This window comes from Limanda limanda, chromosome 23 (genome assembly GCF_963576545.1).
Source record: "Limanda limanda chromosome 23, fLimLim1.1, whole genome shotgun sequence".
NCBI lineage: Eukaryota > Metazoa > Chordata > Actinopteri > Pleuronectiformes > Pleuronectidae > Limanda > Limanda limanda.
Window position 1 is genome coordinate 6,044,493 of NC_083658.1, and position 12,435 is coordinate 6,056,927.

Genomic DNA, 12,435 nt, shown 5'->3' on the forward strand with positions numbered 1-12,435 from the left:
TCTCTCTCTCTCTCTCTCGCTCCAACACACACACACATCTCTCGTCCCGCCCGCGCGTACATACAGACATACAGGATCTCGCACAACAACCTGAGTGGAACCGCCCACACACGCGGCGAGCAGACACCTACACGAGCTTCACACGCTGACACAATCTCTTATAGCTCCTGGAATTTATACCGGGGATCTTGTTAGCGCCATGGCAACCGCATCCTCCATCCCTCCATGAGTGTGTGTGTGTGTGTGTGTTGTGAGATGCAATCTACAGTATCACACCGAGGAGGCTGGAGTTGGTGGCCTTGGTAACGGAGCTGAACGTCACTTGACTCGAAGGTAGAAGGTGACGACTCACTGAGTTCCATCCCCGTGAGATGAATATTTATATTTGGTGCTTGTTTATTGGTTCTTTTAGATTCAAACTCTCCTTTGAATTGAAAGGTTTGAACGTCTCGCTGAAGGGAAAAATGTTTCACTCGCTGCAAAGACAATCTCATCTCGAGCATTAATCTTTCGGCTGCCTCAAGGCCACCGCCAAAACAAATAGACTCGGCGTTACCAGCTGACCCGCGAAGGCGCGTCTCACCTCGTGCACTTCGGCGACCTTGAGAGAATTCCATCCCCGGCAAACCGCACTTATCCCCATCAATCTGCTCGCCTCCGCCTCTACCGTAAACCTTTAACCTTTAAGTCCTAGTCCAAGTTGCCTTGCAGCTCTCTCCATCATCCCAGCGCCGCCTCCCAGTGCCGCCTCCCACTGCCAGCCCCTCCTCACCTCCCCAGAGGAAGCGGATCCCGGCCACAATTAAGCAAACATTCCTCACATGCTTCCAGGCGGCTTGAAAGTAGTTTAGTACTTTCTCTTTTTCCTCTCTCCCGTCTCTGTTCAAGTTTTGTTTACATGCTCGGCTGCCTCTGCTGATGTAAACTGCTGTGGGAGTGTTGGGCTGAGCGATCACTGGTCTCGCACCATTAACGTGGAACAAAGACGACGAAACCATTAACTCCAGTGTGAATGGGAGGCAGAAATGTTCGGTTCAGGGTTTTCCATCGAGGTCTCAGAGTCCTTTCACACACTGTTTACACTTTGTTCTCCAGCGGAACATTTAACAAACAAATTCACGTTGAAATGCAAATAAAACAATTCTAAAAAACTTTTTTTGCAACTCAATCCCAGTCAGGAACTTTTTCCGGGTATATTCCTTCACCACACAAACTCACAATCGTGCTCAACTCACTCCCCGATAATGTTTCCTCACCTGTTTTGAAGATCTCGTAGCGCAGGGAGAAGCCCGCCCCCTGGTGGGCGTAGTCCGAGACGAACCGGATCTGCAGGGAGGGGCCGGAGGAGATGATCGGCGCCGGGGCGATGTTGCTGCAGTGGCGACCCAGGACGTCGGCCGTGTCCAAGGTCCCGTCGCGGATCTCGATGAAGTCGTACCTGATGGAGAAGGAGAAATAACCAAATTAGATTCATTCCTGTGATATAAATATATTATTGTATATTTCTCATGAGCATCCTTCAGAAAACAATCTCAACGTTAAGTTTATTCTCAGCTTAATGCAGCAGGAGGGGATTAAAGAGATAAAAGCAGAGTGGCGGCCGGGGAGATAAACATAGATGGATGGTTATGGCGTTATGCAACAGGCTACGCTAATAAAAAACAGACAGGTGTGGACCTATTTACCACCAGAGTTCAGCCTCAGGACACAGCGTGCCGTGTCCCAGGGAAGAGTTGAGAACACAGCACAACTCTGAGAGAGACAAATACTTTTATCCTCCACAGACTTGGCTTTCAGTCAAAGTACTTTACTGCATCCAATATCAATAAAAAGACTGAAAAGCACTGAATATTTGATCCCAGGAAGGAAATCTGGCTCGAACAAATGGATGCGAACCGGAGGTGAAGGCAACTGGGCGGGTTTCATTAGCAAGAGACATAAAAATAGACTCATGAAAGAATAAAGAGGTGAGGGCGCAAGGGGTGAGGAATTAGGATCAATGAAAGGGAAGACACCTTGCGTCTTTGCTTCCACATGCTTGAGCCCTAAGCTCATCGTGACCCCCGACCAGACAAGTGACCCTGAACTATAAAGGCACATAGTTAACTGGCAGATCAGTGTGTGTGTGTGTGTGTGTGTGTGTGTGTGTGTGTGTGTGTGTGTGTGTGTGTGTGTGTGTGTGTGTGAGAGACAAAGAGAGACAGAGCCCACCTGGCTGATCCAGAATTAGCTCAGAGCCTTGTGTGTCATTCCTCCGACATTATTAGACACATGCAGCTGCACAGACACACACACACACACACACTGGCAACGCACTTGGAGATTTGTGGACGTTTGATTGTGTCATCGTGGAAATGTCGTCCAACCAGTGGACATGTTGTTGGTGTTTTGCTGTTGTTGTGCGTCAGGAAACGACTTCAGCTCCACTTCAATCGCTCTGCATGTGTGAGTAAAGCCATCCGGTCGCTCTGGCTGCTGTTTACGCACAAACCTCCACTCGCCTCCGTATACTTTGTGATATTTTCGGGCCTGAGATGCAATGAAAACTGTCATTAGGTGTAAATCACAATCCTCCTCTGCAGCCAATCAATTACCTCCCGGCGTTGTTGATGTGATTACACACGGGACCAGTGAACCACCGGGTTGAGGTTGTGGGAATCGGCATAATTTGAGTTTGTCGTGCTTAGGCTGTATTTTTTTTTAGATACTTCAAATACTTCTCCCTGAGCCGACAGCCATAAAAAAAAGAACTTTTTGTGTGTGCGCTAAATATGCATGTTGTTATATTTAACGTTGTGCCACTGTGACAAATTCCCTTGTCATCTCGCCTTGTTCCTCTGTCTCAAAATACTGTTAACATATTGAGATTCCCGGCGTAACTAAGCGAATCGCCGCGGGAGCCTCCGGGCTACGTCGAGGACCGCCCCCCCCCGCCCCCCCGACAGTCACACACACAAACACGCTTGTCTGGAATAGTTCATATGACGACGCCGTCAAAAAGACACAACAGGGCCGCTCTTGTCCCGCTAACGGCTGTGATGGGCGGAGACGGCGCCACAGACGTCTCCCGGTCTGAGCCCCTTTTAAAACACAGCATTTTCCAAATAGTGTTCGTAACTGTCCACCCCCCCCCCCCCGAGAAGAAAAGTGTGAGAGGTACCAATCTGCAGGTTCTGATTTATTACAGCAGCTCGGAATAAGAACCTGGATTAAGAGGAGTCTCTAAGCCTCTTGTTTTTGTCGGACTCGTCCCTGCAGTGTATTGATTCCCCGGCAGAGCCTCGGAGCTGAGGCTGCTGATGGAGGATGATCCCAGCCGCAGACATCGGGGTCGCAAAGGTGACGATCAAAGTGTGAAAACTCGTACGTATCAGGTTACATTTTAAAGGAAAAAGCACAAAATGGTCAGATTATGAGGTTACGCAACTGAGCAAGTGTTTGGAACGAGCTCTGATTCGGCTTCTGTAGGAACGAAATGCAGATTCCACAACTGGATCCAGATGTGCATGCTCGAGTTGTTTCACATCCTTCATCTTTGTTATTCTTGTCTTATTAACGATGGGCCAAATTCAAAGAGAAGTGCGCCATCAATTTTGCACATCAAGATCAGTGATATTTATGGTTTTCTCTCAAACTATTGGACAGATTAGCATAAAATAACAATTTAGGGGCGGATCCACATCAGAAGGCGCATGCTGGAATATTTATCTCTTTCTTTAACATTGCAAGATTGTTTTTACTATGTTTTTCTTGATTTCTCAGAGAACAAATCAAGGATCTTGACCCAAATACTCAGGCATGTTATGGGGAGAGATGTCCATGAGTGTCATTTGGAGCAGAACTGCTGTTCTCCTGTAGTCTGGCTCAAAATGCAACAGAAACTTTTCATGAGGTGAGGAGACACAACCTTGTAGCTGAAGTAGGATATTTTTGGTGCTTAAGTGAAATTTGTTCAAAAGTTGGCTTCGGGGGAACTTGAGCTACTGAGTAAAGAAGCCATTGTCCAATTCTCTTATACACGTCTTGGTTGTAATCCGGCATTACGGAGGCGATCGCAGAGGCTTTGGCGCCGAGCTCCCACGGTGAGCCCTGTAAGTACGGCCTGCTCAGGGCTGTAAGTGACACACGCTCGGGGGGGGAACACACACCAGCATGCGCCAACAGACACACACACGCAGGAGGACCGACAAACACTGCCACTCGGCGCTGTATCGCCAACACCGAGGATAAAAGGGCCCGCGAAAGAACTGAGAGCCCAATTAGGTTTTAATTGATTTTGGAGTGGGTCTCTATCCTTCTTTCTCCCGCTCTCTCTCACTCTCTCTCTCTCCCTCTCTCCGTCTCGCTCTCTCCTGTCACGGATTAGCGTGCGTGAGTGAGTGTTCCTCAGATGTGATTATTGACCTGTTCGCTCTGCCTCTCCCCAGACTCTGATGAATACATGCATGAGGGCCTGACGTGTGAGAGCCCTCTGTCTGTCTGTCTCTCCACAACACACACTCTGCGGCGCATTCCAGGACATTGCACACAGACACACACACACACACACACAGACACACACACACACACACACAGACATACACACACACACACACATGTACATCTCTTACACATGCGCAAACCTATGGCACATTAGCATCGGATACCACTCTCACACACACTCAAGAATACATGCAGCCCGAACTCCGCCCTACGTCTGACACCATCCAGTTCTCTGCCTGTCTGGGTCTGTATGACCGGCCATTATGGGGACCCCCCCCCCTTGACCCCCCCACTCATTTCCCCCGTAGAGAATACCCGGAGCAGAGGGAGAGGGGTTAAGGAAACTAAAAACCCTCCAGGGTCAGTAACTCTGCACGGGTCCAGACATGTCCGCTCTTCCTCTCCAGCTCGTCCATCCCTCCCCGACACAACAGCTAATTGCCTTTCACACCTTTGCTGTTTGCTGAGGAGCGGGTGGGGGGGGTGGGGGGGTGGGGGGGGACACTTCCTGCAGCCGCCTCACACTCCTCTCCGGTGCGTAGAGACGTACATATGTATATTTATAGGTCTCCGGGCTCTCCAGTGGTCACTCTCACTCTCACTGCCATAATCACCGGTGTTCTCATCTTACTCTAGGGCAGGCTTCCCTGAGGGGCCATGGGGGGGGGGGGTGCGTGGATGACCAGGGGGAAAATATGGAGTGAAACTAGAGCCGACTTCAGACATGGACTCAGGAACGATGAGGGATGTAAGAAAAAGGAGTCTGCTGATGCCGTTGTGCAGACTTTTATTTCCATAAAATTGAATTTGGACCCTTTTTAGTATTAGTTGCTTCCCTTATCATGAAGGATGGTTTTAAAAAAAGAGAACTCCGCCTTGGGGGAACAGTCTTATTTATAAAACCCTGTCAGAACCTTGTTCCTCACTGGCGTCCTCATGTGACCACTCGTCCGTGAGAGAAGCAGCTCTGGATACCGTTTCCTTCGGAGCGATATAAAAGCCAATAATAAAGAATTCATTGAAATCACACAAAAGATTAACACCTGATTTGCGGCGGGTGTTGCGTCACGGCCGCCCGGATTTATTCTGTTTGTGCCGATTAAAGAGCAGCAGCTGTTCTTGAATATCAGGAAACCCAAACTTGGCGGCGCTCAGACACTCGAGGCCCTCGGTGGAACCTTCCCTCTCCCACTCCATTGTGTCCTTCCCTCTGTTTTCCTCTCTCACCGAGAAAACCCACAAGATCCTGATCCGGTGAACAAGGAGCAAGTGTCTCTCGCTCCCATCGTCTCTCTCTCTCTCTCCTGGTGATACAGCAGCAGAAATTAGGCAAGAGGCGGAGGATGTGCTTCAAATATCTACACACACACACACTCCCTCTCCTCCCACCCTCGGAGGGGACTCTAATAAACCATAAGTGCCTCTGAAATATTAACTAGATGCTGCCAGCCAAATCCCTGCAGATCCACCCGGCCTGCCATCTTCAATCTCCCCCCCTACCAAAAAAACAAATAGCACTCCTCTTCCTCCTCTCCGCTTCATGCATCCCCCTCTCTCTCTCTCTCTCTCTCCGCTCCCGTCCATCAGAGATTCATGCTCACAGGCCAAACCGCTGACCACAGCCAGTCTGGGGCTGGACTCGCCCCCCCCCCTTCCCGAGCAAGGCATCGATCTGAAACATCAAACCATAACGGCCGTCTGAGCTCGCTCTTTATCGATATGTATTTGCGATGGAGATTTTTTTCCTTCGCCCTTTTCTGGACTGGGAACACCTCAATTAATCCGAACGCTTGGAGTCGCCGCTCACATCCCGGACGTCTCCATCTCCATCACCGAAAGCGCCGCCCTCCCGCACCAGGTTCTCATTATATCATCATTACGGCGCCGGCGGGTGATGCCGGTGACCGTGATCTTGTCCTAAACGCCCGGCCGAGTCGCAGATATTGACGTATCCCGTCCAGAACAACTCCCTTTAGTCGTGACCTGTGGCGACTCATCCGTCTCCCCTTTCATCCTTAAACTATCACCCTCCTCCTCCTCTCCCTGTTCTCTCTCTCTCTCTCTCCCTGCGGCCACGGCTGATCATTTATCGATTTCCCATTACAAGCGGAATACAGACATTGATCCCCACACCTCTCTGCCCCCCCCTCTGGGTATTGGAGGGTGATATTGTGCACGCACACATGGGAACACGGGAGGGTGACACCTCTCACTGTGGCAGGGCGTGTGTGTGTGTAATAAAGTTATAAAGTCATATCGTCAAATCTTCCTCAGTCAATAACAAATAACCACATCAAATTGAAAAGATAAAACCCAGAAAAGTGGAAGAAATCAATCTTTCTGAATGACTAGTTTTACGGCGTGTGTGTGTGTGTGTGTGTGTGTGTGTGTGTGTATGTGTGTGTGTGTGTGTGTGTTTGTGCCTCTTTCAATGTTTAATTCAAGCGAGTAAAACACTTCCTCCCGCGGCTACCGGAGAGGGAGAATGAAAGAACAAAAGGAGGGAAAACAGATAGATCAAGAACCAGAGGGAGGACGACGAAGGGGAAAAAAGAGGAAAACAAAACGGGAGAGAGAGAGAGAGAGAGCGGTCTCCACCTCTCCTCCTCCACAGCTCCCGGTCTATCACTAGGTAGCATCCTGGGGCCCGGTGATGGCAGATTGCATTAGGAGATATGGGCCTGATATTTCATCTAGCCTTTATTACATTTACTTCACATCAATCGGCCGGCTGCCTGGAGGTAAGAGCTGTTTGGCACGCGGCCGGACTCCCCCCCCCCCCCCCCCTGAAATGAAATCCTGAATTAAAGTGCCACCTCAGACATGAAGCCCGCCCGCTGCATGAGGCTGCGGATTGGATTGCTGCAGTGGAGCGGCGGCGGCTTGGCCACGCTGCACCGTGCGACTGCCTGAACCCCGCTGAGGGGAAATCAGCAGCTGGCCGGGGATATTAGCCCGAGCTCAGCGCCTTGCCCGGGCTGACCGAGCACTTTTCCCAGTTTCATACGGGCCTAAAGTGCCCGAGGGGAGCTGTGATGGCTGACGAGCACTCCTACGCCGACAGGTTGCATGCCTAAGTGTGTGCGTGCTGAGAACACATGTCCATTTGCAACCTTTACGACCGTGTGATCATCTGTATTGTTCCTTTCTGGGTGCGTTGCCATGTTCAGCAGTCTGCACCGCATGGCTCCGAGTCTAACAGGTAACACACCGACTCTCTGGTTTCCCATCCGCTAGCCGTAATCCCACCTGTCACGCAGATTTCCCGACCCTGACGGAGATGGTGGGCCCTCCACCTCTGCCGGAGCACCGTGGAGAAATGCAGAAATCGACTCCCGGCGCTCGCTCGCTGACACCGCTGTGCCGAATCATACAGGCAGGGTGAAAAAAACCCGAGAGGAAGCAACCCGTAACAGCACTACAGGGCTCGGATCAATCCGGGTAAAAAGCAGAACGCAGGCCGGAGAGAGAGCAGGGATATCGAGCCGCACTTTGGCTTTTTCAACTTATTCCTGCAGCCCCCGAAGGGACGACACTCCCAGTGTGGAACACAGAAGGGCAAACACATTAGTTTTAGAGGCTATGCATAAATAAATGTTGGCGCGATCCCCTATTTCTCTAATGGGCCTTTTAAATGGGGGGGGGGGTTATCACTTGGAGGCTGCAGGGAGGGAAGAGGGAGCTGCTCGTCGCACAAACACTCGGTTCCGTGCTCGCAGTGTTACTCATGTAGACGCCCTTTCCCACCCACACTCGCTGACTCTTCCTCACACACACACACACTCATATATATGGGATGAAGAAGGATTGAGTGGGCGTGTGTGCAGGCCAAGGCCTCAGCACCTCCAGGCAAGTGCAGGAAAAAGAGAAATAGACTAACCCCTATCCCAATAAAACCCTCTGTGGAGAGGAGAGAAAGATGAGGCATTTCAGTTTCCTCTTCCTCCTCCTGCCCGGCGCGCCCTGGGCTGTGAGAAAGTGCTTGACACACGGCTTATCAACAGCTGAGCCATTGCTCTCTCCACCGAGGAAGTCCAGAGTGCCGGGTGTTATTACACCGGGGCCCCGGGTTGCAAAGAAGGAGATAATTATGCGACACTTTGCCCCCGGAAAGTGTCGGAGACCCGGGCAACACAAAGCAGAGACATCAAAATCACATTTCCAGCTCCTCGCAACGTGACACAACCAAGTGAATAGAAGCGACAATCATTGAGAGAAAAAAACCTTTCAGCCAAAGCGGTCATTGACGGCCCTGGTGAGAGTGGCGCTTTGTCGGCGAACAATGCCAAAAAGCATCGAGCATTATTAATTCTTCAATTTACAGAGAGAAGGGAGGAAGAAAGGGGGAATAAATGGCTGTAATTGCACTAATAGATCTCCTCCGTGTTCACATCGGAACAAACACAAGAGTCTCAGGATTCTGCAAAATTCCCCTCGAGTTGCATGTTTTAAAAGTGGATTAAACAGTGGAGGCCGTGACTTCTCCCTCCGAGGTCAAAGACAGGAAGACATATGATTCAGATTATTCGTGTCTCAGAGAACGGAAACTGACCAACGCAGGCGAAACAGCTGCGCCTCATTCTCCTCTCCTTCCCTTCCCATGCTCCTTCTCTCTCTCTCTACCTCCTTTTGCCGTTTGTCTTTCCTGTCCGCCCCACACACTCAGACGTGCAGGTTTTCAAACGCAGCCTGGCATTTGATTATCAGATGAAGGAGGGGAGGGGAGGAGGGGGGGGGATTATCGCCTGATAATGTCAGACACATGCACAACAATAACTCGTGCAAAACTTTTGGATTGTGCAGGAAGGAATCAATAGATTAACCTTCAACGTCAATCATGGGCTGGAAAAAACAAATTGCTTGTTTGTGCTACATCACAAAACACAAACTAATTATTGATCCGAATCCTTCTTTTCTATTCAAGCTGTGTTCAGACATGAATTCAGCAAAAATGTCCCAAAAACTGATTTCCTAGCTGCTGAGGTTCTGTGGAGCTGACGTGCCCTTGAGCAAGAATCTTCATTGCCTGAAGAGTCCTTTAACACGGCAACACTAAACGTCTGTGGTTGTACTGGGACGTAATGTGTGTAACTGTGGGAATGTGAAAGGAGCTCGCCGTTCTCTTAATACAATTCACAAAAGGAAAATAAACCCACAATCCACTTAATGGTTTGCGTTTTTGCGGAAAGATTCTATCTACGATTAAAAGTTCCTTAGTTATTGACCTGTTGCGGTGAAAATGTAGAGTGTTTCAACATCAAGCCAAACCGCCAGTGTGTATAATCAGTGTGTTTCAACAGGAAATTGCTTATTTGAGATTTAAATGCTGCTCTAATGAAAATGTCAAGACGAATCACCGTTCAGCCGGAATATTAATATTAATAATAATACACCACGGTGGAGAAGGCCTTACTTGCAGTCCAGCCGCTCGATCTCAAAGTGCGGGTTGAAGTTGAGGACGATTCGCTGCGACGACTCGGGCGCCGTGATGATCCAGTGGCAGTTCTGGTGAGGCGGGTACTCCAGAGGGTAACCGGGGGAGGTGATGTAGCCCGCCTTGCTGGCGTCGTGCATCCCGCCGCACTCCGATGCTGCGATACACACGGAGAGGAGGAACAGTTATTGTTTGTAAAACAGACAAAAGACAAGAAGTAATCAGTATATTGAGCGTGTGCTTGTTTTAACAATACAGCTGCATGGCAGGCCCGGGGAATCAAACCACATAAACCCCCAGTAAATGGTTCGTTCCAAACAATATGGGACGCTCCTTCATCCACCTCGTTCCTCCGTATGAAGATGTGATGAGCAACAAATGAGCGGTGAAACAAAGAAAGCAATTTAGGCCGTCAGTTAGAGGGAAATTGGAAAAACTTCTCCATTGTGGATTCTCAGTGCGAGTGGGACCACATGGATAAGCTATTAAAACAATAAAGGATCATCACTGCGCACACAGAGCGAGAGAGAGAGAGAGCGAGAGAGTGAGAGAGAGAGAGAGAGAGAGAGAGAGAGAAAGAGAGGGAGAGAAACACACAGAGCCTTCTTCACCCTCTCCCACACCCAGGCTCTTATCTCTCCAGCTCCCCACTGGGAGCGTTCTCCAAGAGTAATTGTTGCTCTGGCAAACCAATCTGCAAACATTAGGACACATTCCCTGATCCTATCGCGCTCTCCCGGGAACAATGGGGCCGCCAATGGCGTCGCTCAAACGCTGGAGACAGGAAGTGACACACAACACGGCCTTGTTTAGCGGGGTTTTGGGGGGGTTCGCCCCAAATCGGTAATGAAAAGCTACCGCGGCAACAAAAGGCCTCATTCTCTGCTCCCCCCCCCCCCCGACGGCTACGGCACATTCGCGCTCGGTGTTATCTCCCGTAAACACGCTAAACACACAAACTCCCACGCACGCACAATAAGGAACATGTATATGGGCAGTCTGCACACACACCCGATGGGATATCACACACACGGCATTGTGCACAATGCTTCTTTTATTACTCTCGCACTGCAATAGAGTTTCAGGCGTTATTATTCTTTACAGGAAGGCGGAGGCGAAAAGTGCTCTCCATGACAACAGCGAGGGGCGGGGGGGGGGGTGCGTCTCGCTCTGTACCTCACGCTCACCGTACGGGCGTGCACGTGGGATCTCTAAATGTAATGAACTGTGATATTGAACTCATGGAGGAGAAAATGTCTTCTTAATATTGCAGCATGACGCACGGCGGCCACAACAAGGAGCAGGAAGGAAAACAGAGTGGAGCTGATGGTGGAGGAGGCACCAGCGAACGGCGTCTCCATAGGGTTGCAAAGGGGCGGAATGTTTCCGGTAAATTTCCGGAAAGTTTCCATGGGAAGTTTAGCTCGGGAATTTTGAAAAAAAAAAAAATACGCAAATTAATCGCTGAGCAATAAAACATCATTCAAAACTCTATTTAAAAGATGTATGGAATGCAGCACACGCCTCCACTGTGCATTCTTCCATCACATGCACAGATAACTCCCAGCATCCTTCACTCTACAGCAGGGATATTGAGGCCTGCTGTAGAGTGAAGGACTAGTCAGGTGAGTTTCGATGATATTACTGGGGAAAATATATTAGCATGCTGATTGAGGATTGTTCATCTGTTCATCTAGCCTATTTCCATTCATTTATCCATCAATTGTAAAATATGTTTACAGACGATTCCAATTGTTTGGCTAACTATTTATATCTCTGGCATTGCATTAGTGTTTTTTTACAAACTTTTTTCTCATCTTATTCTACAGAACAATGCCACGTGCACTATCTCATGTGTGGAGACATTTCACCCCATCCAATGTAGAAGGAAAGGCTGTGTACATTTGCAAATACTGTGCAAAGACCTATGTTAAGAATGACACAAAGATGCAGAAGCATAAAGTCAAGTGCCCAGAGTTTCCTCAGGGCTCAAATCAGCCTATGACACAACAAAATGTTTATATTTATGTCTGTATATGACAAGGTAAATACAGTTAGTATAAATAACCCACAACATTTCCAGTTTATTCCCATTAATTCCCGTATATTCCCGTTAATCCCCGTTAATCCCCATGGAAAGTTTCCAACTTTGAATATCCCCGGAATTTTGCAACCCTACATCTCCACCACTCAGCCGCCGAGCTGCGTCTCCTCTTGACATAAATGGGTTGATCCCCCTTCGCCTGGTTCTCTCACGTTGCAGCGAAAGCATCAATAAAGGAAGCGGAAAGAAAACACAGCACCAAAGGCTTAAAGTGTAATAGACCCTTCAAGTGTTGACATTTCCGCCGCCTATTGTGCTTAAAAGACACACTTAAGATCCTCTGACATTTGATGGAGCCGCGATGGCTTCCTTACTTTGTCACCGGAGAGGAGCGACGCCCACGGTTTCACGCGCCACTCCGGGGCCGCCCACGTGCGTGAGCGATTACTCGTGCGTTACACAAACGTGCACACGG

At 49.4% G+C, this 12,435-nt stretch overlaps 1 protein-coding gene across 2 annotated transcripts in view; it reads right to left on the reverse strand.

The window, feature by feature from the left end:
- The window catches only part of nrp2a (neuropilin 2a), a 56,661-nt gene that overhangs the window by 37,049 nt on the left and 7,177 nt on the right, over nucleotides 1–12,435 (reverse strand). For both annotated transcript variants that reach the window (XM_061066999.1, XM_061067000.1), the window contains exons 2-3: nucleotides 9,896–10,073; nucleotides 1,257–1,438 (exon numbers count right to left, since the gene is read on the reverse strand). In XM_061066999.1, the coding sequence (XP_060922982.1) occupies nucleotides 1,257–1,438; nucleotides 9,896–10,073 (360 nt within the window). The remainder of the gene's footprint in view (nucleotides 1–1,256; nucleotides 1,439–9,895; nucleotides 10,074–12,435) is intronic.